The sequence below is a fragment of the Mesoplodon mirus genome, assembly GCF_964341445.2.
Source record: "Mesoplodon mirus genome assembly, chromosome: 16".
Classification (NCBI taxonomy): domain Eukaryota; kingdom Metazoa; phylum Chordata; class Mammalia; order Artiodactyla; family Ziphiidae; genus Mesoplodon; species Mesoplodon mirus.
The window spans coordinates 222968-248488 of record NC_138992.1 but is presented as its reverse complement, the minus strand read 5'-3'; the positions used below and the strand labels follow the sequence as shown (position 1 = coordinate 248488).

Sequence of the window (25521 nt, the reverse complement as noted above, 5' to 3'; positions counted from 1 at the left end):
GTGCCCTGGTGTTCCACGTATAGGGAGGAAGCTTTGGACAGAGAAGGTAGGGCTGCTGGGTTGCTTCACATCTTGACTCCTGGAATCCCCCACCACCTGCACATGGAGCAGAGAAGCCCACTCACAAGGCGTATATCCCCCAGACCTCCGTTCACTGACTTATCTTGAGCACTTGGAGAATCTGTATGAGGCTTTGGGTGCTGTTGAGTGAGAGAGTGGTGTCCCTGGACCCACAGGCTGGAGAGCAGGGGTGCTGCCTGCAATGGAAGGGCCAGACTAGTTTCTCAACAGATGGGCTTCCTTTTTGGCAATAGCCCACTAGCACCTTGTCCCAGACTAAATGATGGACTGGTCAAAGCTGATCGAGCCAGGGCAGACTGGGCACCAAAATGCGAGTGGAGGCCCATCAGTGCCTCAGGACCAGGACACCTGCTTCCCAGAGGCCAGCCAGAGCTCCCTGCCCCTAGTGGTACCCCTCGTGAGCTGATGTGAAAGCAGGAGCTGCAAGCCACTGTGCCTGACCGACCACTGGAGTGAGTGGTAGGCTGATTGGCCAGCAAGGGTGGATGGCAGGCTGAGGTGGGATGCCCTCTTACAGACTGGGTGGAAGGGCACCGGCTGGAGTCTGGCAGCCACCTTCCTGAGTCTTGCGCATGAGAACTGGTCCCCTTGACTGTTCTGGGAGGCTGGCAGGGTTCCTCGTGGGCGGCAGGGCCTCACTGGTTGCCAGGTGGCTCCCGGTTCTTGTGGTCCACACCTGTCTCTAGTGCGAACCTCAGTTCTAGTCTTGCCTTCCTGGGGCCCCACATGTCCTGTGCCACCCACACCTAGACAGTGACCCAGTAGGGCTAGGACCTCGGTCATGAGAGGAGGGCAATGGTTCCTTCTGAAGGAAAGGGCACTGGACATGTTCGCCTGAACCATAACTTGCTTGCAGTATTGCTCCCTTCTGGGTAAAGCGGCCTGGGGCTTTGTCCAGGGGACTGGCCAACAGGGAGAGTTTGCTCCAGGAGCATTCGGGCACTCAGACCCTGAGTGGACACTGGGTCCCATTTATAGGAGTTGGGGCTGGGGGCAGTGGGTTAAACTAAAACAAGGGCTGCTTTGACCAGTAAGTATCCTCTTCACATGGCCCTGAGAAAGGGCGTGGTTTTCTGCCTTCAGCTGCAAAGGAAAGGGCCTGCCTGAACTTTTGTTGGTTGCAGTGTCTTGAGAGTTTCACTGAAAAGGAGAATTACTGGAAATCTGTTGGTCACCAAAGCCTCCGCCTTGCCTTCGCTGCGAAGCCTGGGGGGTCGTGGTTCCAGACTGCCACCTGGTGGCAGCGTTCCCGATCTACGATGCAGCTTCTACTTTCCTCGAGGCGGCCGACCACCGAGACGCGGCGTACGTTTCCCAGAGCGACCCTAAGGCGTCTTCTGCCGGGATCCGGGGGGAGGGCCACGTCACTTCCGGTCGGGTTTCGGTCGGCTGGGCCGGAGTGGCAGGCGGGGCCTGGTCGTGCGGCCGCCGTTGGGCGGCGCTGAGGTGAGTGGGGGTCGGCGGGGGTGGCGGGGGTGGCGGGGGTGGCGGGGGTGGGGGCGGCGGCGGCGGCGGCGGGGCCTCCTGGGCGCGGAGCGCGGACCCTTCCCTCGACACCGAGAGCTCCCGCCCCTGGTCCCACTGCAAGGCCCCAAACCCTACTGTTTTCCCCCGGTCGGGGTCGTTCCTCGCCAGGCCCCTCTCCCGCTGCGGAGTCTCCGTCACCGGTCCCAAGCCCGCCCTGGGGTCTCTCCACCGGACTCCCCTCCCGGGTCGCCCCAAGGGGCTGCTTCCGCGGCGCGTGATGCTGCCGGTAACCAGGCGCCGCGCGCGCCGGCCTCGCACTGTTGTGCTCCCCTCTCCCCCTCCGCCCCCAACTCGTTCCGCCCCCGGTACCCTCCTCGCGGGCCTCCAGCTCGGGGGGTTCATGCCCGCGCACACTCCGTCACCTCCAGCGTCAGCCCACCTCCGCATTTCCCCTGCGGCCCTGCGGGTCCCGCACCCCGCCCCACCGGACGTATCTCCCTTCCTTCCCACCCTTCTGCTTCTGGCCCTCGGAAGCCTTTCTCCCAGCAGCCAAATTTTTCTCTTTCTAGAGGCTTTTATTCAAGGTGTGAAACCTTTTTATTTGCCCCATTGTTTTGTGCTTTTAAAATGTAGCATTAAAAAGTCCTTTTCGATAAAACTTAAGTACAGAAAATGGATTAGCAAACGTCAGGGACTGGGATTGCCAGTTCTCTTTTTGCTACAATTTTTTCAAACCCACCCACCCCACCGCCCTTTGTTTTTTGTAATTTAGGAAAACTGTTAAAAACCCTGGCGGACCAGTGGCTAAGACTCCGCGCTCCCAATGCAGGGGGCCTGGGTTTGACCCCTGGTCAGGGAACCAGATCCCACCTGCCGCAACTAAGAGTTCACATGCCACAACTAAGAGTTTGCATGCCACAATTAAGACCCGTAGCAGTCTAAATTAAAAAAAAAATTCTCTTAGCAAATTTCAAAGTATATAATACAGTATTGTTGACTACAGTTACCTGGCTGTTCATTAACTCTCCGGAACTTACTCATCTTACATAACTGAAAGTTTGTACTCTGAGCATCATGTCCATTTTCATTAACCCCCAAACCCTGGCGACCACCATTCTACTCCTTGAGTCTATGATTTGGACTGTTTTAGATACCACGTATAAGTGAGATCATGCGAGCGGGGGCTACTCTTCGTTGTAGTGGCTTCTCGTTGCGGAGCACGGGCTCTAGGCGCGTGGGCTCAGTAGTTGTGGCTCACGGGCTCTAGAGCACAGGCTCAGTAGTTGTGGCGCATGGGCTTAGTTGCTCTGTGGCATGTGGGATCTTTCCGGACCAGGGCTCGAACCCGTGTCCCCTGCATTGGCAGGCGGATTCTTAACCGCTGCGCCACCAGGGAAGCCCCTCCTTGTGGGTTTTTTTTAAATTAATTTATTTATTCACTTATTTAGTTTTTGGCTGCATTGGGTCTTCGCTTGCACATGGATTTTCTCTAGTTGCTGAGAGCGGGGGCTACTCTTTGTTGTGGTGCGCGGGCTTCTCATTGCGGTGGCTTCTCTTGTTGCAGAGCACGGGCTCTAGGCATGTGGGCTTCAGTAGTTGTGGCATGCCGGCTCTAGAGCTCAGGCTCAGTAGTTGTGGCACACGGGCTTAGTTGCTTCGTGGCATGTGGGCTCTTCCTGGACCAGGGCTTGAACCTGTGTCCCCTGCATTGACAGGCGGATTCTTAACCACTGCGCCACCAGGGAAGCCCCCTCCTTGTGGTTTTGATTTGCAGTTCCCTGATGATGAGTGATGTTGAGCACCTGAGCATGTAGCTGTTGGTCATTTGTATGTCTTTTTTGGAGAAATGTCTATTCAGGTGCTTTGCCCACTTTTAAGTTGGGTTATATGGTTTTTTTTGCTATTGAGTTGTGTGAGTTCCATATATATTTTGGATCTTAACCCCTATCAGATATGTTGTTTGCACGTATTTGCTCCCATCTCTTAGGTGCCAGAAAAATAACTCTGTTGATTGTTATTTTGCTGTCAGCATGTTTTTTTTTTTTTTTTTTTTTTTTTTTTTTTTTTCTTTTTGCGGTATGCGGGCCTCTCACTGTTGTGGCCTCCCCCGTTGCGGAGCACAGGCTCCGGATGCGCAGGCCCAGCGGCCATGGCTCACGGGCCCAGCCGCTCCGCGGCATATGGGATCCTCCCAGACCGGGGCACGAACCCGTATCCCCTGCATCGGCAGGCGGACTCTCAACCACTTGCGCCACCAGGGAGGCCCTCAGCATGTTTTTTTATACCTCTACACACTTAATATTATTTCTGTATTTTAAAATCTACTTACGTATCATACTGTTGATATTCTACACCTACCAGTTTTACTCAGTCTTATAACTTGTGTTTTGTCTCCTCTGTGACAGTGATGTGTTCATTCCTTTCAACCGCTGTGACCTTGCTTGTTCCCTGATGATGAGTATTGAGGTTGTTCCCTTTTTTGCTTGTATACAGACATGCAGGAACATCCTTGTGTGTCTTTTGTGCATTAGCAAGAGTTTTTATTTTATAGGGCACGTACCTAGAATTAGATTTCCTGACCCAGGGGTTTGCAGAGTTTCAGCTCTACCAGGTGGTGCCTGATTGATTTCCAGAGCGACTACCGGACTACCTACGGGACTCTGAGAGTCCATGTTTCTCATGTCTTCAGTGGACCACCAGGGAATTCCCTTTTAAATTTTTGATGGTTTGTTTCTTTTTGTTTTGTATTTTTTAGTCTATGCTGTATATCTTTTATTACATAGGTTTGAAAATATTTTTTTCACCCTGCAGTTTGCTTTTAATTTTTAAAAAATATTTATTTATTTATTTGGCTGCGCCGGGTCTTAGTTGTGGCACTCGGGATCTTCGTTGCCACCTGCGGGACCTTTAGTTGCGGCATTCGAACTCTTAGTTGTGGCATGTGGGATCTAGTTCCCTGACCAGGGATTGAACCCAGGCCCCTTGCATTGGGAGCGTGGAGTCTCAGCCACTGGCCCACCAGGGAAGTCCCAGTTTGCTTTTAATTTTGTGATGTCTTGTACAGAAGTTTTTTTTGATGGAGTAAAATTAAGCAACTTTTCCTTTATGGATGGTGTGTTTTCCGTATTATTTCCTTATAATAGCTAAAAACATTTTTTTTTTTTTTTTTTTTTTTTTTTTCTCGTACGCGGGCCTCTCACAGCTGCGGCCTCTCCCGCTGCGGAGCACAGGCTCCGGATGCGCAGGCTCAGCGGCCATGGCTCACGGGCCCAGCCGCTCCGCGGCACATGGGATCCTCCCAGACCGGGGCACGAACCCGTATCCCCTGCATCGGCAGGCGGACCCTCAACCACTGCGCCACCAGGGAGGCCCGCTAAAAACATTTTAAAGAAACATTTAGGCCTTTAGCCTGTCTGAAATATATTTTTGTGTGCTATGGAAGGCAGGATCTAATTTTACTTCCCTGTGGAAAATCAGTTGTGCCAGCTCCATTTATTGAATGGTGCATTGCCCTTCACATTGCACGTGTGTCACTAATATATGCGTGGATCTGTGCCATTCTCCTTCCCTGTGCTCTTACAATCAGCCCTCTGTGTCTGTGGGGTCTGCATCTGCGGAGTCAACCAACTGAGGATTGAAAGTGTTGGAGGAAGAAAAATTACAGAAAGTTCCAAAAAGTAAAACTTGGATTTGCTACACCTAGCAACTCTTTTTTTATAAATTTTATTTTATTTTATTTTATTTTATTTTATTTTATTGATTGATTGATTGATTTATGGCTGCGTTGGGTCTTCGTTGTTGCGCGCGGGCCTTCTCTAGTTGTGGTGAGTGGAAGCTACTCTTCATTGTGGTGCGCAGGCTTCTCATTGCAGTGGCTTCTCTGTGTTGCGGAGCACAGGCTCTAGGCACGCGAGCTTCAGTAGTTGTGGCATGCGGGCTCTAGAGCGCAGGCTCAGTAGTTGTGGCACATAGGCTTAGTTGCTCCGTGGCGTGTGGGATCTTCCCAGACCAGGGCTCGAACCCGTGTCCCCTACATCAGCAGGTGGATTCCTAACCACTGTGCCACCAGGGAAGACCCACCTGGCAACTCTTTACATAGTATTTCCATTGTATCTACAACTATTTACATAGCATCTACATTGTGTTAAGTATTATAAGTAATCTAGAGATGATTTAAAGTATATGGGAGGATGTGTATGTGTGTGGGTTATATGCAAATACTATGCCATTTTATATAAGGGAGTTGAGTATTTTCAGATTTTGGTATCCTATTGGGGTCCTGGAATCAATTCTGCATGGACACCTAGGGACAGCTGTATTTCACTTTTATTACCACAGCCTTATAATAAGACTTGATATCTGGTAGGGCATGGCTCTGCCTTAGTTCTTCTTTGGCATTGCCTTTGTTAATCTTAGATCATTACTCTTGTGATATTTAGAGTCATTTTGGTTAGATATCATGATATGTCCCATTGCAGTTTTACTTGTACAGAATTAATAGATTCATTTGGGGAGAACTGACATTTTTGTGATATTGAGCCCTCCTGTTTATGAACGTTGTCTGTTTCTCCATAGGTTTTGTTTTTTTATGTGTGTGTCCTTCAATGAAGTTTTATCATCTTGTCCATAAAGTTAGATTTTTTTTGTTAGATTTCGTAGGTGCTGTATAGTTCTTGTAGCTGTTAGGAATGCTGTTTTTTTGGTTGCTGATTGTTAGTATATGGGAGTGATATTAATTAGTCTCTTGACCTTGTATATGGCAATCCTGTTGAACTTTTATCATCCCAACACTGGGTTGATACTCTCGGATTTTCTATGTAGATTGTCTTTTTTCTTCTTCTTCTTCTTTTTTATTTTGGTTGCGTGGTGGCATGTGGAATCTTAGTTCCCCAACCTGGGATCAAACCCGTGTCCCTTGCGGTGGAAGCACGGAGTCCTAACCACTGAACTGTAGCTTGTATTTCTTTTTCTGTGACTTAATGCATTGGCTAGGGTCTTTGGTACACTGTTACATAGCAGCTGGGTGAGGGAGCAAGCATTTGCCTCTTGTTGCTGACTAATGCTAATGCTTCTGTTGTGCTCCCTTAGCGTTGTTATGAAACAGACTTGAGCTCTAGGAGTGCCAGGGTCTTGGCCTGCACTCTGAGAACCACTACTCTTATGTGTGGTGTGTAGAGTTGTGTTCCCTCTTTTGTTCTTAATAGTATTTCCTTTTCCACCTTTTCCCCTTCCCCACATTGGACTTGCCAGACGTTTGTGTATTTTATTAGCATTTTCAAAGAACCAAGGTTGAGATTATTTTCTGTTTCTTTAAATTGTGTTTATTTTTTTTCATCTTCTTTCCTTGAATTGCTTTCTTATTCTGTGCCTGGTTTCTTGTTGAATGCTTAGATTATTATTTCAATCTCTTTGTTAAAATAAGTGCATTAAGGTTTCCCTTAGGTAGTCTTTGTTTCCATTTCCACCTTAATTTCCATTTCTGTGTTTTTCTTGAAGGGGGGTCCTTTTTTAAATCAGGTATTTCTAGTGGAACAACATTATGAAAGTTTGCCAAATGATATCAGCCTTTGGAATTTTTTGTGTTTTTTTTATATATATATATATACACACATACACAGACACATTTTTTAAGATTTATTTTTTATTATTTATCTTATTTTATTTATTTTTGGCTGCATTTGGTCTTAGTTGTGGCACGCGGGCTCTTTAGTTGCAGTGTGCGGGCTCTTTGTTGTGGCGTGTGGGCTTCTCTCTAGTTGTGGTGTGTGGGTTTTGTCTTCTAGTTGTGGCGCGCAGGCTCCAGGGCGTGTGGACTCAGAAGTTGTGGCGCGCGGGCTTAGTTGCCCTATGGCATGTGGGATCTTAGTTCTCCGAGCAGTGATCAAACCCACATCCCCTGCATTGGAAGGCAGATTCTTTACCACTGGACCACCAGGGAAGTCCCCGGAATATTTTGAAACTTTCTTTTTTGCCTGGTATGTGTTGTTTCTTACAATTTCAGTGTACATTTTGAAAAAGTGTATTCTCTGTGCTTTAAGTAAGTATACTTTATTGGATCCACTCATTTCTGAGGGAAGTGTGTTAAAATCTCTCATTCCAGGGGAGGGTTTGCACGTTTCTCTTTGGCAGTGCACTTAGCTTTGGCTTTCTATACTTCGAGAATTTGTTTGTAGATACACGTTTGTAATTACAGCTTTTGGTGGATTTTTCATTTTATTAATACCCGGTGTCTGCTTTTGTTCCTAATAATGACTTTTGCTTTCAGTCTTGTTTTGATTGGTATAAACATCGCTAAGGCACATGCAGCGAAGCATGTTTAACTTGCAAACACCGTGCTAGGGGGAAGAAGGCAGCACGAATGCAGAAGGCATAGCCCCTCTGACAGAGTCCGCAGGGTGCTGATCTGCGCTGCCAGGAGCCAGGCAGAGGCGGCAGAGCCTGCAGCGGCGGCAGGGCTGCCAGGGCCTGGTTCTGTGGGCCGGGCCTCTCGAGCTGTGTGTTCGGGTTGTCGACTCTGCTGTGTGAACGTCATACTCCAATAAAGAGCTTTAAAGATACAGAAAAGGTAAATATAGCTATTAGAGCTTTATTTTAATGAGTGTTTCTTTGGTCTGTCTTACATTTAGCCTTTCTGTGTTATTTTAGGTTGTATAGGTGCATTTGTGTCTCTAATTGGAGAGTCTTGCGCTTCCAGTAGGTGAGTTTAGTCCTTTTACTTCTAACTGTTACACATCCATTGGTCTTGTTTCTACTAGTTTTGTATTTTTTGCCTCCTCATCTTTGACTTTGCTTTATGCCTTCTATTGATTTTTTTTCACTCCTTTTTCTTCCTCAGCCCTTAGTGTGTTATCTTTATTCTTTCATAGAAAGTGAATGACTTTCTCCGTCCTCCTCCTGAATGAACTACTTGGTGCCCAGGAGGAGGTGGGGGCAGAGGACCGGAACTGTTGTGTGTGTCTGCCGGGAGCGGAGTCTGCCTGGAAGGCCGAGCCCTGAGGCCGCTGCAGGAGGGGCCAGGCTGGACCTGCACATGTCCCTTTCTTGTCCCTCAGCACCTGAGTGACGGGCCGCTGCCTCCATCCCCGGGAAGCCCAGGGTGCTAGGCGATGGCAGCTTTGCATCTGTCTGCCCTGCCCCAGGTGAGCATCTCTCTTCCCTGGGAGGCGTGAGGTCTTCTCCCAGGACTTCCCTGTCTGCTTGGCCTCAACAAACACTGTCAGGCATCTCTGCTGTGGGGCGCTGAGCAGAGAAAGGGTGACCCTGGGAATCCCCCAACCTCCCTGAGTGAGCTGGCTCAGCAGCCAAGGGATCAGGTCACCCCCTAGGGCCACGCTGAGGGATCAGGCCTGTGATCACCCCTGTGCTGCTTCTCTAGCCCGGGCCCAGCCTGAGCCACGCTTGGGCCGGCAGCAGCTCTTGTTGTTCCAGGCTGAAGTGACCTTCGAGGACGTGGCCGTGCTCCTCTCCAGGGAGGAGTGGGGCCGTTTGGGCCCTGTTCAGAAGGGCCTCTACAGGGATGTGATGCTGGAAACCTACAGGAACCTGGTCTCGCTGGGTGAGGCCCCTTCCTGGGATGCAACTCAGGGAACAGTCCTGGGGACTCAGGGCTCAGCAGGGCCTGGGCTGGGGGCCTCATCCCCTGGGCCCAGAGACGGGTGTCACTGACCCTGGTCCCAGGCAGGCCTGGTCTGCACAGAGGAGGGCCCTGGGTGGGGCTGGGTTTGCCAGCACCGGATAAGATTGCCTCCCTGCCCCAGGCCCAATGTAGGTGCACCTCCTGGTGGAGAGAGTCCCCTGTGCTCAGATCTTCATCTTCATGACCACGTCCACCCCTCCAGGGAGTATCCAGACTTCCCATCACCCCCTGTACCTGTGTGTCCTCTCCCCCGCCAGTCCCAGGGTGAGCCCACATTGTGTCCTTGGCATCAACCCCAGGCCCTGTCTCCTTCCCAGGAGCTGGACCTGCAGGCCCCAAGCCGGAGGTGATTACACAGTTGGAGCGAGGGGATGAGCCGTGGGTCCCGGACGTGCAGGGGAGAGAGCGACCGACCATCGATGGCTCAGGTGCGTAGGGGGGCTGACTCCCTGACTCACTTGCTGAACAAGCATGTGTGGGGGTCCATGATATGTAGTGTCAGCCCACTCATGAGTTTGGAGGAGGATGCATTATGGCCAGTGCAGTAGCCCTGGGAGTGGCCTCTGCTGAAACCCGGGTCACCTTTGCCAGCTTGGGTGCCACAGTGGGGTGACTCTTTCTTTCTTTTAATTGAAGTATAGTTGATTTACAATATCCTGTTAGTGTCAGGTGTACAGTGTAGCGATTCAGTATTTTTACAGATTATATGCTTCATTTAAAGTTGCTACAAAGTAATGGCTATGTTTTCCTGTGCAGCACAGTATATCCTTGTTGCTTATTTACAGGGTGATTCTTGAGCTGAATCTTCTAGGAGGGTAAGAGGGGGCAGTGTTGGTGGAGGAGAAGAGGGGAAGGCACTCGGGTGTGCTGTGAAGGAAGGCCAGGCCCCCCGGGCTCCATGGAGCCCTACTGTCCAGGGCTCCTGCCCTCCGAGGGGCGTCAGACCGTCAGGCGGGGCCATAGTGATGGAGAACATCGCTTCGTTTGCCCTCTTCTAAGTTAACCTACTAGATGATTACAGGCCATTATAGGAAAGGGAGGGAGTACACATCACCCGAGATCTCAGCACCCAGATACAAATGTGTTCCAGTGTGTACCTGCTGTCCCTTTTCCAGTGAAGTCTGGTCTGTGCCCGCACACAGACGTCGCTTCCTAACAGGAATGCAGCGATCTGTGTGCATTGCAGGGTCGCTGGATTTTTCACTGAACGCATTTCCATTTCTGTGCACGCGAGCTGTGGTTCCTGCTCTCAGTGGAAGTGCTGTGGGGACTGGTGTCCTGGGTCCATTGCCACAGAGGACGCTGATGAGTGACTCTCTGCAGGTGTCTTGCTGATGTCCTAGGAAGGAGCTGTTGGCTCCAAGGACTTGAACTTCACGTTTGTACATTTGTTTATTCAAATATAAATACTTACAGAAATGGGACAGACCCTATCTACAGCTCAGTCGATTTTTATGAAAAGCCATCATCCAGATCAAAATAGAGAACCTATCTAGTTCCCTGGGAGCCCACAGGGCCTCCTCCGTCATTTCTCACTGCTCCCCACCGGCCCTTCTATCTGAGTCCTGCGGGGCGCCTGCATGTGCTGAGCCTGCCATGTTGTATGGAGTTTGTTCGGTCTGTTTGCTGTTCTGTCGTGAACACACCACAGGTTTTTTCCATTGTACTTCTGCAGGGCATTTGGTTGTCCCCCTTTTGGGGCTGTGTGTGTGTGTCTTGGCTCACAGAGAATGCATTTCTGGTGAGTGTATTCCTGCAAGTGGAGTCACTGTGTGCCTCGTCAGGGAAGAAAGGGTGGAGACATGGGCCTCAGACTTGAGGGCACCCCGTGTTGCATCCTGAGTTTAGGGTGCTGCTGGCTCCTGGGGTGGCCTCTCGGGCCCCTGGGAAGAGCCCTGGGAATGGGCATGGCCTGCTAGGGAGGGCTGAGGGGCCCAGCCTGTGTGCTCTATCCTCTCCTCCTCAGTTGGCATGAGCTCTGCTCTCTGCCCTTCTGGGGAGGCAGCTGGTTTTCCCACCATGGATTTTGGGGTGGATTAGCTATTGTCAGGCAACCTTACACTCGCTCAGCTTTAATTTCTTTGTCAGATATCCTTCATGACTTTTGGGACCCCTCCTTGCTCTGGTTTCCATGATGCTATGAAGCTTCCATCTTCTGTCCTTTTGTGATGAGGACAGGTATCCTGCAGTCCCAACCAAGCAGGCTCTGTGGGCAGAAGGCAGGCAGGAATGGTGTGGGTGTTAAGAGTTGGGCGGATGCTTGTGCTGCTGTGAGATTGCAGCCCTAGGCGAGGCTTTTAAGCCTCTGGGCTCCAGGCTCTCATGTCTGCAAGACTTTGGAGATGGTGTTGTTGTGATTTTGGAGATGGTGGAGATGGTACTCCACAGGTGGTCAGCAGCATCTTTATACCTTCCTTCCAGAGTCAGAACAGGTGACCGTGAGGTGTTCCATTTGTTGTTTCAGCTCATGGGACCAGGACTGAGAACCAGGAGTTGACTTCAGGCGAGATGCTCTATGGGGAAGAACTGGACCGACTCAGGGGGAGTGTTCTCCGGGGACCTGAGCCGGGAGAAGCCTGTGAGCATGTCAGGGAGCCAGAGGGGAGCATGGACGGGCCTGTGGAGCAGAGAGGCCCCAGGCCAGTCACACTGGCCAACAAGGAGAGTGGCCTGGAGTCTGGGGGAAACCTCAGGTTGGGGTCAAGCCCTCTCCCTGATCAGAGACCTCACAAATGCGATATATGTGAGCAGAGTTTTGAACAGAGATCATATCTTAATAACCATAAGCGTGTACACAGGTCCAAAAAAACAGATATAGTGTGTGATTTAGGGAAAGTTTTCACTGCAAATTTAGTTGTTAAGGAAGATCACAAAATTCCTATTGGAAAACCATTGCATTGTTGTGGTTGCTGTGGGAAAGCCTTCAGGTACAGTGCTAACCTTGCCAAGCACCAGCGGCTGCACAGTGAGGAGGAGCCCTACAAGTGTGACGAGTGTGGGAAAGCCTTCCACCGGAGCTGCGAGCTCATCAGTCACCGCAGGATGCACTCCGGGGAGATGCCCTACCGCTGCGATGAGTGCGGGAAGACGTTCAGTCAGAGGCCCAACCTCATGAAGCATCAGAGGGTCCACACCGGGGAGAAGCCCTACACGTGTGGCGAGTGTGGGAAGCGCTTCAGTGCCTACTCGTCCCTCATTTATCACCAGAGGGTCCACACTGGGGAGAAGCCTTACAAGTGCAACGACTGTGGGAAGGCCTTCAGTGATGGCTCAGTCCTCATCCGACATCGTCGGACCCACACTGGAGAGAAGCCATACGAGTGCAAAGAATGTGGCAAAGGCTTTACCCAGAGTTCTAACCTTATTCAGCATCAAAGAATCCACACTGGAGAAAAACCCTATAAATGTAATGAATGTGAGAAAGCCTTCATCCAAAAAACCAAGCTTGTTGAACATCAGAGAAGCCACACCGGAGAAAAGCCCTATGAATGTAATGACTGTGGCAAAGTCTTCAGCCAGAGCACCCACCTCATCCAGCATCAGAGGATCCACACGGGAGAGAAACCCTACAAGTGCAGTGAGTGCGGGAAGGCCTTCCACAACAGTTCCAGACTCATCCACCATCAGAGGTCACACCACGGAGAGAAGCCGTACAAATGCACTGATTGCAAGAAAGCCTTCAGCCAGGGCACGTACCTCCTGCAGCACCGGAGGATCCACACCGGGGAGAAGCCGTACACGTGTGGCGAGTGTGGCAAGGCCTTCCGGCACAGCTCCAACATGTCCCAGCATCAGAGGATTCACCTCCGGGAAGACTTTTCCCCGTGACTGATGGAGGCCCCTGAGGTCTGCTGTGCACTTCCTGCATGTGCCCCACCCAGCCCTTTACTTGCTGTCCACATAGTGTTGCCACAGGTGAAAGGGCATTTCTGTCTAATTAAAAACAGTCTTAAAACAGAAGCAGTGCATGTTCACTTTAGAGAAATCGAGTGAGAAGCGTAAGCAAACAGGAGAAACTCCTGTAGCCTCCCCTTAGACAAAGAGGACTCGCCATCACTGCGCCCGGTGTAGGTTTCGTCCAGACACACCGAACAGCATCCTCAAGAGAAGTCCTGCGGTGCTTTCTGTGCAGCTCATTTCCTCAATCCTGGAAAACTCACACTGCATAGAATTCTATGTGTTTACATTGTTTTACACGTTGTAAATTTTAAAAAATTAGCATATGGTTCATACTTTTCTGTATCACTTAATAGAATTAACAATTGCCTTTTTTATTGTGGTAAAATATATACAACGTTACATGTACCATTTAAACCATTTTTGACTGTACAATTCAGTGGCATTAGATACATTCACAATATTGTATAACCATCAGCAAATCTGTTTCCAAACTGTTCTATCTGTAACAGAAACTCTGCACCCATTAAACAGTAACTCTCCACTCTCCCCCTTTCCATTTTTCTGTCTCAGAGAACTTGCCTATTCTAATTACGTCATATAAGTGAGGTCATACAACGTTTGCCCTTTATGTCCTGGCTTCTTTCACTTAGCATAATGTCCTCAAGGTTCATCCGTGTTGTAGCAGGTGTCAGGACAACATTCTTTCTTTACAGCTGAATAATAACTCCACTGTTTGTAGATACCATGTTTTGTTTACCCATCATTTGTTGATAGATTACTTGGGTGTTTCTGCCTGTTGATTATTGTGCATAATGCTGCTATGAACATTGGTATACAGATCTGTACTTGTACTTTCCCTTTTTACAGTACTTTGGGGTATAATCCTAGGAGTAAAACTGCTGGATCATATGGTAATTCTATGTTTAAATTTCTGAAGAATGGCCACACTTTTCCACAATGGCAGTACTATGGTATATCCCCACTAGCAATTCACGAAGGTTCCAGTTTCTCTACATTCTTGTCAATACTTGTTATTTTTCCATTATTTTATCCATAGTCATCCTAGTGGGTGTGAAGTGGTAACTTAGTGTAGTTTTGTTTTGCATTTCCATGATGACTAATGATATTGAACGTCTTTTCATGTGCTTATTGACCATTTATTTCTGTGCCGCCTTTGGAGAAATGTCTATTCAAACCCCTTGCCCGTTTTTGAATTGGGCTGTTTGTTTTTGTTGTTGAGGTGTAGGAGTTCATGTATTTTGCATAGTAATCCTTTATCAGATATACTACTTGCAAATATTTTCTCATTCTATGAGTTGTCTGTCTACTCTCTTGATAGTGTCTTTTGATGCCAGAAGGTTTTAATTTTTATGATGTTCAGTTTATCTATTTTTTCTCTTGTTGCCTGTGCTCAGGGTGTCATATCCAGGAAATCATTGCTAAATCCAAGATTATGAAGATTTGCCCCTACGTTTTCTTCTAAGGGATTTTATATTTTTAGGTACTAAGTTTTGGTCTTTGAACTGTTTTGAGCTAATTTTTATATATGGTATAAGATAAGGGTCCAACTTTAAACTTTTCTGTGTGTGGTTATCCGGTTTTCCCTATAACATTTTTCGAAAAGTCTTTTTCTCCCCCCCACTGAATGGTGTGTTAGCTTAAGCTGCCATAACAAAATACCACAGACTAGGTGGCTTAAAAACCAGAAATTTATTTCTCACATTTCTGGAGACTAAGAAGTCCAAGATTGGGCTTCCCTGGTGGTGCAGTGGTTAAGAATCTGCCTGCCAATGCAGGGGACACGGGTTCGAGCCCTGGTCCGGGAAGATCCCACATGCCACGGAGCAGCTAAGCCCGTGTGCTACAACTAGTCAGCCTGCGCTCTAGAGCCTGCATGCCACAACTACTGAAGCCTGTGTGCCTAGAGCCTATGCTCTGCAACAAGAGAAGCCACTGCAATGAGAAGCCTGTGCACCTCAATGAAGGGTAGCCCCTGCTCGCCACAGCTAAAAGAAAACCCGCGTGCAGCAACGAAGACCCAATGCAGCCAAAAATAAATTAATTAAATAAATTAAAAAAAAAAAAGTCCAGGATTAAGGTGTTGGCTGATTCGGCTCCTGGTGAGGCTTCCTTTCCAGGGTTGCAGGACAGCTGCCTCGTTGTGTCCTCACTTGGTGGAGCAAGATCTCAGGTGTCACTTCCCTCTTCTTATCAGGGCCCCACCCTATGACCTCATTTAACCTTTATCACCACTTCACAGGCCTTACCTCCAAATACAGTCACATTGGGGGTTAGAGCTTCAGCTTATGAATTTTTTTTTTTTTTTTTTTTTTTTTTTGCAGTACGCGGGCCTCTCACCGTTGTGGCCTCTCCCGTTGTGGAGCACAGGCTCCGGACATGCAGGCTCAGCGGCCATGGCTCACGGGCCCAGCCGCTCCGCGGCATGTGGGATCTTCCCAGACCGGGGCACGAACCCGCGTCCCCTGCATCGGCAGGCGGACTCTCAACCACTGCGCCACCAGGGAAGCCCCAGCTTATGAATTTTGAGGGGACACAAACATTCAGTTCATAACAAATGGCCTTGGCACCCTTGTCAAAAATCGACTGTACATGCAAGGGTTTATTTCTAGGCTCTATTCTCTTCCATTGGTTATATGTCTGTCCTCATGCCAGCATCACACTGTTTTGGTTAATGTAGCTTTGTAGTTAAGTTTTGAAATCAGGAAGTGTATGTCCTCTAACTTTTTAATTAATTAATTAATTAATTTGGCTGCGCTGGATGTTAGTTGTGGCATGTGGGATCTTTAGTTGGGCATGAGAATGCTTAGTTATGGCATGTGGGATTGTGTTCCCTGACCAGGGATTGAAGCAGGGTCCTGTGCATTGGGAACGTGGAGTCTTAAGTCCCTGGACCACTAGGGAATTCCCTACCTGTTCTTTTTTTGAGGTGGTTTTGGCTGTCCCTTGAGATTCCATATGAATTTTAGGATGGGTGTTTCTATTTCTGCAAAAAAACGTCATTGGGATTTTGATAGGGATTGTAGTGAATCTGTAGATCAGTGAGTTGGGTAGTATTCTGCCTCAGTTGATATGATCAAGTGGTGTTTTTTCCTCATTTTATTAATGTGATGTATTACAGTGGTTGATTTTCGTATGTTGACCCTCCTTGCATTCTGGGAATAAATCCTGCTTGATCATCACGCATAATCCTTTTTAAATGGGGATTTAAAAAAATTAATTGGCTGCACCAGGTCTTAGTTGTGGCATGCAGGATCTTTGTTGTGGCATGTGTGATCTTTAGTTGTGGCACATGAACTCTTTTTTTTTTTTTGGCTGCGTTGCGTCTTCGTTGCTGTGCGCGGGCATTCTCTAGTTGCTGCGAGCCGGGGCTACTCTTCCTTGCGGTGCGCAGGCTTCTCATTGTGGTGGCTTCTCTTGTGGAGCACGGGCTCTAGGCATGTGGGCTTCAGTAGTTGTGGCACGTGGGCTCAGTAGTTGTGGCTCACGGGCTCTAGAGTGCAGGCTCAGTAGTTGTGGTGCACGGGCTTAGTTGCTCCGCAGCATGTGGGATCTTCCCGGACACCAGGGCTTGAACCCGTGTACCCTGCATTGGCAGGCAGATTCTTAACCACTGTGCCACCAGGGAAGCCCACGTGCGAACTCTTAATTACGGCCTATGGGATCTAGTTCCCTGACCAGGGATGGAACCCAGGCCCCCTGCATCGGGAGTGTGGAGTCGTAGCCACTGGACCACCAGGGAAGTCCCCATGCATAATCCTTTTAATATGTTGAATTTGGTTTGCTAGTATTTTGTTGAGGATCTTTGCATGAATACTCATAAGGCTATTGGTCCATAGTTTTTTGTCTTTGTCTCTCATAGATATCGTGGTAATGCTAGACTCATAGAATAAGTTAAGTATTACTTTCTCTTCAGTTTTTGGGAAGAGTTTGAGAAGGGTGTTTATTCTTTTTTAAATGTTCTGTAGACTTGAAGCCCTCTCTGTTGGGCTTTTCCTTGATGTCCTTATATCTAAAGAGAGTCTCTTGTAGACAGCATGTAGTTGAATCTTGGCTTTTTTTTTTTTAATTTTATTTATTTTTGGCTGTGTTGGGTCTTCGTTGCTGCACGCGGGCTTTCTCTAGTTGCGGCGAGTGGGGGCTACTCTTTGTTGCGGTGCGCGGGCCTCTCATTGCAGTGGCTTCTCTTGTTGCAGCACACGGGCTCTAGGTGTGCGGGCTTCAGTAGTTGCAGCATGTGGGCTCAGTATTTGCGGTGCGCAGGCTCAGTAGTTGTGGTGCATGGGCTTAGTTGCTCCACAACATGTGGGATCTTCCTGGACTGGGGCTCGAACTCGTGTCCCCTGCATTGGCAGGCAGATTCTCCTTTTTTTTTTTTTTTAATTATTTATGTTTGGCTGCATCGGATCTTCGTTGCTGTGCGCAGCCTTTCTGTAGTTGCAGCAAGCGGGTACTACACTTCGTTGTGGTGCATGGGCTTCTCATTGCAGTGACTTCTCGTTGTGGAGCACGGGCTCTAGGCACGTGGGCTTCAGTAGTTGTGGCTCACGGGCTCCAGAGCGCAGGCTCAGTAGCTGTGGTGCACAGGCTTAGTTGCTCCGTGGCATGTGGGCTCTTCCCGGACCAGAGCTCGAACCTGTGTCCCCTGCGTTGGCAGGCAGATTCTTAACCACTGTGCCACCAGGGAAGTCCCTGGATCCTGGCTTTTAAAATCTACTCTGCCAATATCTGCCCTTTAATAAGATAGTTTAATCTATTTACATTTTACGAGGTTCCTGTTGAATGGTTTATCTCTATCATTTATCTGTTTGTCTTCTGTATGTCTCAAGACTTTTGGGTCTTCGTTGTGCGCGGGCTTCTCATTGCGGTGGCTCCTCTTGTTGCAGAGCACGGGCTCTAGGCACATGGACTTCAGTAGTTGTGGCACACGGGCTCAGTAGTTGTGATGTGTGGGCTCTGGAGCGCAAGCTCAGTAGTCGTGGCGCCCGGGCTTAGTTGCTCCGCGGCACGTGGGATCTTCCTGGACCAGGGATGGAACCCGTGTCCCCTGCATTGGCAGGTGGATTCTTAACCAGTGCGCCACCAGGGAAGTCCCTCCAACCCACTCTTAATCACCTTTGCAGAAAAGACTACCCTCACCTCAGGAGAGGGCTGGCCTCTGTCCTGGGCTCCTGGATGGTTGGAATGTCCTGCCTGAGAAGAGTTATCTTTGTTTACCTGCAGCCTTGGGCCATGCGAGGTGGTCTACACCAACAGTGACCTATGGGGAGTCCTTGGGCTGCACGGCATCAGCTTGACCTCTGGAGGGGCTGGAGCCTGAGGTTGGTCATGCAGGCAGCCAGCTGTCACCGGCCCCAGTAAGAGCTCTGGATGCCAAGGCTCAGGTGAGCTTCCCTGTTGCCATACCCGTGCACTGTGTCCCACACCAGTGTCAGGAAAGTAATGCTGCCTGTGACTTTCCAGGGAGAGGACAACGGAAGCTCCACATCTGGAACTTTCCCTGGATTCTGCCCCATGCAGCCTCTTGGCTGATTTGAATCTGTGTCTGTTCCCTGTAACACACTGTAACCATGTTATATCAGCTTTCAAGGTGAGTTCTTTGTGTCCATGTAGCAAGTTACTGAACTTGAGAGTGATCTTGTGGAGCCTGAACCCTGTGAGTGGTGTCAGAGGTGAGAGCTGTCTTGGGGACCCTGCACTGCACACCATCTCACCGGCACTTCTCAGCTCAGGAACTTTTACACATGAGACTAAAAGTGTTCCCCAGACTTATCCAGATGGGCCAGAGTCGAGACCCCAATGCTGTCCCCACCACCACTCCTCTGGTTTTCCCCTGCCCCCAGGGAAGTCCGACTCCTGGGCCTCCACCTCCGGCCTCTCTGTGCACGGGGTGGACTTTGGTGGACTCACCTTCCAGACCTGTCGTCCGGGAGTGCCACTGCCCCTCAGAGAGCCTCTGGGCTGCCTGGCACTCGCCAGCCACGTCCTGGCGCACAGTCATCTTCCTCCAGAGGACGTGGCCACACTGTTGGGTCCCCACACCCGACACAGGCGGACTGTATTGTCAGCAGCAATGCAGTTTCCTATCCCTTCACAGCTCTGCCTATCACAGCACAGCCTTCACTGCTTGATTGGCAGGGGAGGCGTGGCTTTGTTTGGATTTGGCACCCATGAGCCTTTCTCAGGCTCTCCTGCTTGCATCGCCCACTCATGTCCAATGGCCTCTGACGTGGAGGAGATCCTTAAGCCAAAGTTACTGATCTTCCTTCACGCATAAATATGGGTTCCAGGCATTGCTTTTTTATTGGAAAATGTCGGATTATACACAGTACGTCAAATTTTAGGTGGTCTAAAATATTTTCCAAATAATAGAAAATTTGAAGAGAACTAAGCATCAGATTTTTTGGTAGCTGTAAGAAGAAATAATATAAAGAGAAAGATTTAAATACATAAAATGTAAAGACTTCGAACTAAAAAAAATCCAAAGTAAGTGTGAATGCTGCTGACAAGTCAGAGGTGGGAGATAATGGCTGAGAATGGTGTTACCAGGGTGAGGGGGACCCCAAAGGTCATTCCAGCCTCTGACGTGACTTCCAAAAAGGGCAGACTGCCCTTAGGTCCCAGCAGATCATGTGCTACTCCTGCTCCTTGGAAAGGCAAGTAGCAAAAATGCATGTTCCAGGCTCCTTCCCAGGGAGAGGGGCACTGCAGCTCGCCACCCAGGTCAGTGCAGCTGAGAGCAAGAAAAGGCAGAATGACAGAGTAAGTGCACTTCATTTGGCAAGGTGGGAAAGCAAACTATACATTTTGGAATGATTTCCCCCAAAACCCTAACTTACTTGGAGGATTTAGCAATCAGAATGATTTGCACTGTGTAACTCAAGTTGTCCTATGATACAGAGGGTCTTTCCAAATAAGCATCTCTGTACATTGAAATTACCTGACCTCTTATTTTCATCTTGACTACAACATGACCATTTCTTTTTTTTTTTCCAACAGAGCATTACCTTTTTTTTCTTTTTTTAAAAAACAATATATATTTTTAATTGAAATATAGTTGATTAACAATGTTGTGTTAATTTCTGCTGTGCAGCAAGGTGATTCAGTTATACATATATATATATATTCTTTTCTAAAATATTCTTTTCCATTATGGTTTATCATATGATATTGAATATAATTCTCTGTGCTATACAGTAGGTCCTTGTTTATCCATTAAACATTATATATAAAAGCTTCCATCTGCCAACCTCAACCTCCCACTCCATCCCTCCCCAACCCCCTCCCCCTTGGCAACCAATAGTCTGTTCTCTATGTCCAAGATTCTGTTTCAAAAATAGGTTCATTTGTGTCATATTTTAGATTCCACATATAAGTGATATCATATGGTATTTGTCGTTTTCTTTATGACTTCACTTAGTATGATAATCTCTAGTTGCATCCATTGCTGCTGCTAATGGCATTATTTTGTTCTTTTTTATGGCAGAGTAGTATTCCATTGTATAAATAAACCCCATCTTTATCCATTCATCTGTCAATGGACATTTAGGTTGCTTCCATGTTTTGGCTATTGTGAATAGTGCTGCTATAAGCATAGGGGTGCATGTATCTTTTTAGATTAGTTTTTTTTTTTTAAATGAATGTTTATAGTTCATTTATTCAGCAATTAGGCATCTTTTTTTTTTTTTTTTTAAAGATGTTGGGGGTAGGAGTTTTTATTAATTTATTTATTTTTGCTGTGTTGCATCTTTGTTTCTGTGCGAGGGCTTTCTCTAGTTGTGGCAAGTGGGGGCCACTCTTCATCGCGGTGCGCGGGCCTCTCACTATCGCGGCCTCTTGTTGCAGAGCACAGGCTCCAGACACGCAGGCTCAGTAGTCGTGGCTCACGGGCCTAGTTGCTCCGCGGCATGTGGGATCCTCCCAGACCAGGGCTCGAATCCGTGTCCCCTGCATTAGCAGGCAGATTCTCAACCACTGCGCCACCAGGGAAGCCCCTAGATTAGTTTTGTCTGTATATATCCCCAGGAGTAGGATTGCTGGATCATATGACAATTCTATGTTTAGTTTTCTGAGGAACCTCCATAACTGTTCTCCATAGTCGTTGTACCAGTTTACATTCCCACCAACAGTGTAGGAGGGTTCCCTTTTCTCCACACCCTCTCCAGTATTTGTTATTTGTAGACTTTTTAATGATGGCCATTCTGACTGGTGTGAGGTGGTACCTCATTGTAGTTTTGATCTGCATTTCTCTAATAATTGGCGATGTGCATTTTATCACGTGGCTTTTGGCCATCTGTATTTCCTCTTTGAAGAAATGTCTGTTTAGGCTTTCTGCCCACTTTTTAACTGGGTTTGTTTTTTTGTTGTTGAGTTGTATGAGCTGTTTGTACATTTTAGAAATTAAGCCCTTGTCAGTTGATTGTAAACATTTTCTCCCACTCTGTACATTGTCTTTTTGTTTTGCTTATGGTTTCCTTTGCTGTGCAAGTTTGTAAGTTTGATTAGGTCCCATTTGTTTATTTTTGTTTTTATTTCTATTTCCTTGGGAGACTGACTGCCTCAGGTACGATTTGTCAGGCAATGTTTTGCCTATGTTCTCTTCCACGAGTTTTATGGTGTCATGTCTTATGTTTAAGACTTTAAGCCATTTTTTTTTTTTTTTTTTTTTTCTTTTTGTGGTATGCGGGCCTCTCACTGTTGTGGCCTCTCCCGTTGCGGAGCACAGGCTCCGGACGCGCAGGCCCAGCGGCCATGGCTCACGGGCCCAGCCGCTCCGCGGCATACGGGATCCTCCCAGACCGGGGCACGAACCCGCATCCCCTGCATCGGCAGGCGGACTCTCAACCACTGCGCCACCAGGGAGGCCCTTTAAGCCATTTTGAGTTTATTTTTGTTTATGGTGAGAATGTTCTAACTTCATTGATATACATGCATCCAACTTTCCCAACACCACTTGCTGAAGAGACTTTTTTTTCTTTACCATTGTATATTCTTGCCTCCTTTGTCAAATATTAATTGACCATGGGTGTGTGGGCCTATTTCTGGGCTATTCTGTTCCATTGACTCATATGTTGGTTTTTGTGCCAATACCACAGTTTTGATTACTGTAGCTTTGTACTGAGTTGGCCAAAAAGTTAAGGTTTTTCTGTAAGATGTTACAGAAAAACCCAAACGAACTTTTTGGCCAACCCAATAGTATTGTCTCATATCTGGGACGGTTATGCTTCCTGCTTTGTTCTTTTTTATAAATTTATTTATTAATTTATTTTTGGCTGCATTGGGTCTTCGTTGCTGGAACTTGTGTCCTCTGCATTGGCAGACGGATTCTTAACCAGTGCGCCACCAGGGAAGTCCCCTGCTTTGTTCTTTTTCCTCAGGATTTCTTTGGTAATTCTGGGTATTTTATGGTTCCATATGAATTTTAGGATTGTCAGTTCTAGAAGTTTTTGTGTGGAGTCTTTAGGGTCTTCTACGGCCATGGCTCATGGGCCTAGCTGCTCCGCGGCATGTGGGATCCTCCCGGACCGGGGCACGAACCCATGTCCCCTGCATTGGCAGGCAGATTCTCAACCACTGTGCCACCAGGGAAGCCCAACTTTTTTTTTTTTTTTAATAAATTTATTTATTTAATTTATTTACCTTTGGCTGTGTTGGGTCTTTGTTGCTGCGCGCGGGCTTTCTCTAGTTGCAGCGAGCAGGGGCTACTCTTTGTTGTGGTGCGCAGGCTTCTCATTGTGGTGGCTTCTCTTGTTGCAGAGCACGGGCTCTAGGTGTGTGGGCTTCAGTAGTTGTGGAATGCAGGCTCAGTAGTGTCTCCCGGGCTCTAGAGCGCAGGCTCACTAGTTGTGGCACACAGGCCTAGTTGCTCCGCGGCATGTGGGATCTTCCCGGGCCAGGGCTTGAACCGTGTCCCCTGCATTGGCAGGTGGATTCTTAACCACTGCGCCACCAGGGAAGCTCCCCCAAAACTTTTTGAGCAAAGAACTGTTCCGGGTGCCTTTTACAGTCTTCCAGGGAGTTGAAATTTTTTCCATTAAGAGAATTTTGTAAAGACTGAAATAAATGGAAATCCGAAGGTGCAATGTCTGGTGAATATGGCAGGTGAATCAGAACTTCCCAGCCAAGTTGTAATAGTTTTTGCCTGGTCATCAAAGAAACTAGTGGTCTTGCGTTACCCTGATGGAAGATTATGCGTTTTCTGTTCACTAATTCCAGACGCTTTGTGATGAGTGCTGCTTTCATTTGGTCTAACTGGGATCAGTACTTGTTGGAATTAATCGTTTGGTTTTCCCGAAGGAGCTCATAATAGAGGACTCCCTTCCAATCCATATACACAACATCACCTTCTTTGGATGAAGACTGGCCTTTGGTGTGGTTGGTGATGGTTCATTTCTCTTGCCCCAAGATCTCTTCCATTTCACATTATTGTACAGTATCCACTTTTCAGTCACCCATCACAATTTGTTTTAAAAATGGAACATTTTCATTATGTTTAAGTAGAGAATTGCATGGGAAAAACGGTCAAGAAGGTTTTCTCCGCTTAACTTACGTGGAACGCAAACATCAAAGTGGTGAACATAACCAAGCTGGTGCAAGTGATTTTCAATGCTTGATTTGGATATTTTGAGTATGTTGGCTACCTCCTGTGTGGTATAATGTTGATTGTTCTCAGTTAATGTTCTCTATTTGATCACTATCAACTTCAACTTGTCTACCCGACCATGGAGCATCGTCCAGCGAGAAATCTCCAGTACAAGACATCGCAAACCACCTTTGACACGTTCAGTCTGTCACAGCACCTTCTCCATATACTGCACAAATCTTTTTTTGCATTTAGGTTGCAAATGCAACCTTCTTTGAAATAATGAAGCATAATATGCTGAAAATGTTGCTCTTTTTCTTCCATCTTCGATATTAAAATGGCTACACAGAAATTCAAGACTTTTGATACAAGTCTTTTTTTAAATGCACGCTGATATGACAGCTGTCACATACAGGCTAACAAAATTGTTTTTAATGAAGACAATTAAGTGCTACTGAGCCATCTTAAAGAAAGAGCCGAATGAACATTTTGGCCCACCCAGTAGTATTCACATCATCTGCAAATAATGGCAACTTTACCTCTTCCCTTTCAATTTGGATGCCTTTTCTTTCTTTTTCTTGTCTGATTGCTGTGGCGAGGACTTCCAGTACTATGTTGAATAGAGGTGGTGAGAGTGGGCAGCCTTGTCTTGGAACATGACTGTTTCTTACTCTAAAACTTCCACACAATTAGGAATTGTGTCCTGAGTAGTGGTGGGCTCAGCTCTGAGTAGCACTGGGACTCAGATGCCAGTCATGGACTGAGTCATAAAGTTTGGTAGCTTCCCTGTGATCTCAGTTCCTCTCATGTTACACCTGAGTGATGTAAGCTCCTCTCAGCAGTGTCTGCAGAGAGGGGAAAACAGGCTTTTACCTGTATCAGTGATTGCTATGGACGTAAGGATCAACACTCTAGGACTTCCCTGGTGGCACAGTGGTTAAGAATCCACCTGCCAATGCAGGGGACAAGGGTTCAAGCCCTGGTCCGGGAAGATCCCACATGCCATGGAGCAGCGAAGCCCGTGCACCACAACTTCTGAGCCTGCGCTATAGAGCCCAAGAGCTACAGCTACTGAGCCCGTGTGCCACAACTACTGAAGTCCGTGCGCCCGGTGCCTGTGCTCTGCAATGAGAAGCCCACGCACCAGAACTAGAGAAAAGCACACGTGCAGCAACAAAGACCCAACACAGCCAAAAAAAAAAAAAGGGGGGGGGGAATCAACACTCTGGTCCTTGATTTTTCCTGAGAAGCTGATGTGTTCTCAATAGAGAGAAAAAAACTTTTAAAAATTATGAATAAACTAGATTAATCACAGTATACGACAATGAATACTAGACTCTCTTGGAACTAGGAGTAAAAAATGAAAGAAAACCCTCAGTCATAGGAATAGAAATATCAGAAAGAGTAAACAAAAAGCTATTTGAGAATTTTGTTTTAAACGTATGTGCCAGGGCTTCCCTGGTGGCGCAGTGGTTGGGAGTCTGCCTACCGATGCAGGGGACATGGGTTTGTGCCCCGGTCTGGGAAGATCCCATGTGCCGCGGAGCAGCTGGGCCCGTGAGCCATGGCCGCTGAGCCTGCGCGTCCGGAGCCTGTGCTCCGCAACGGGAGAGGCCGCAGCATGAGAGGCCGGCGTACCGCAAAAAAAAAAAAAAAGTATGTGCCAAAGAACTGTCTTTTTAGTAACACTATTTTTGGGAAACACCATAGTGTATAAAGAGGCACCCACGTGGTGTAGCAGCTGTGAGGTCTGGGCTCTGAGTGCGAAGAGGCCTCCTAAGCCTACATGGGCCCAGAAACCCAAGACATACCATGATTTCTATGCACAGGTTTTGAG

At 47.9% G+C, this 25521-nt stretch overlaps 1 protein-coding gene across 10 annotated transcripts; it reads left to right on the top strand.

Annotated features, from left to right (window-relative positions):
* The first annotated feature begins 1440 nt into the window (after positions 1-1440).
* Positions 1441-25127, top strand: ZNF34 (zinc finger protein 34). Of its 10 annotated transcripts, none has more exons than XR_014291599.1 (8): positions 1441-1527; positions 7814-8113; positions 8194-8245; positions 8415-8687; positions 9502-9612; positions 18326-18486; positions 18566-20707; positions 21089-25127. XR_014291599.1 is itself a non-coding variant. In XM_082601281.1 (8 exons), the coding sequence occupies exons 5-8, from the start codon at positions 8655-8657 to the stop codon at positions 13010-13012; spliced, it is 1635 nt and encodes a 544-aa protein (XP_082457407.1). In that variant the 5' UTR covers positions 1447-1527; positions 7332-7523; positions 7888-8113; positions 8194-8245; positions 8415-8654; the 3' UTR covers positions 13013-14256. The 10 variants fall into 10 exon arrangements, 9 of the variants coding, with proteins under 9 accessions (XP_082457411.1, XP_082457405.1, XP_082457410.1 ...); XM_082601281.1 differs by lacking the exons at positions 18326-18486; positions 18566-20707; positions 21089-25127 and adding exons at positions 7332-7523; positions 8977-9103; positions 11649-14256 and having other exon boundaries at positions 1447-1527; positions 7888-8113; XM_082601282.1 differs by lacking the exons at positions 1441-1527; positions 18326-18486; positions 18566-20707; positions 21089-25127 and adding exons at positions 3821-4273; positions 7332-7523; positions 8977-9103; positions 11649-14256 and having other exon boundaries at positions 7888-8113.
* The last annotated feature ends 394 nt before the right edge of the window (positions 25128-25521 follow it).

What these genes read in the sequence shown, in the direction of transcription:
- ZNF34 (XM_082601285.1), top strand. Translation starts at nt 8,655, where the DNA reads ATGGCAGCTTTGCATCTGTCTGCCCTGCCCCAG. An exon ending in CAGGAACCTGGTCTCGCTGG is followed by an intron (nt 9,104 to 9,501) that starts GTGAGGCCCCTT and finishes TCTCCTTCCCAG; the next exon opens with GAGCTGGACCTGCAGGCCCC. An exon ending in ACCGACCATCGATGGCTCAG is followed by an intron (nt 9,613 to 11,648) that starts GTGCGTAGGGGG and finishes TTGTTGTTTCAG; the next exon opens with CTCATGGGACCAGGACTGAG.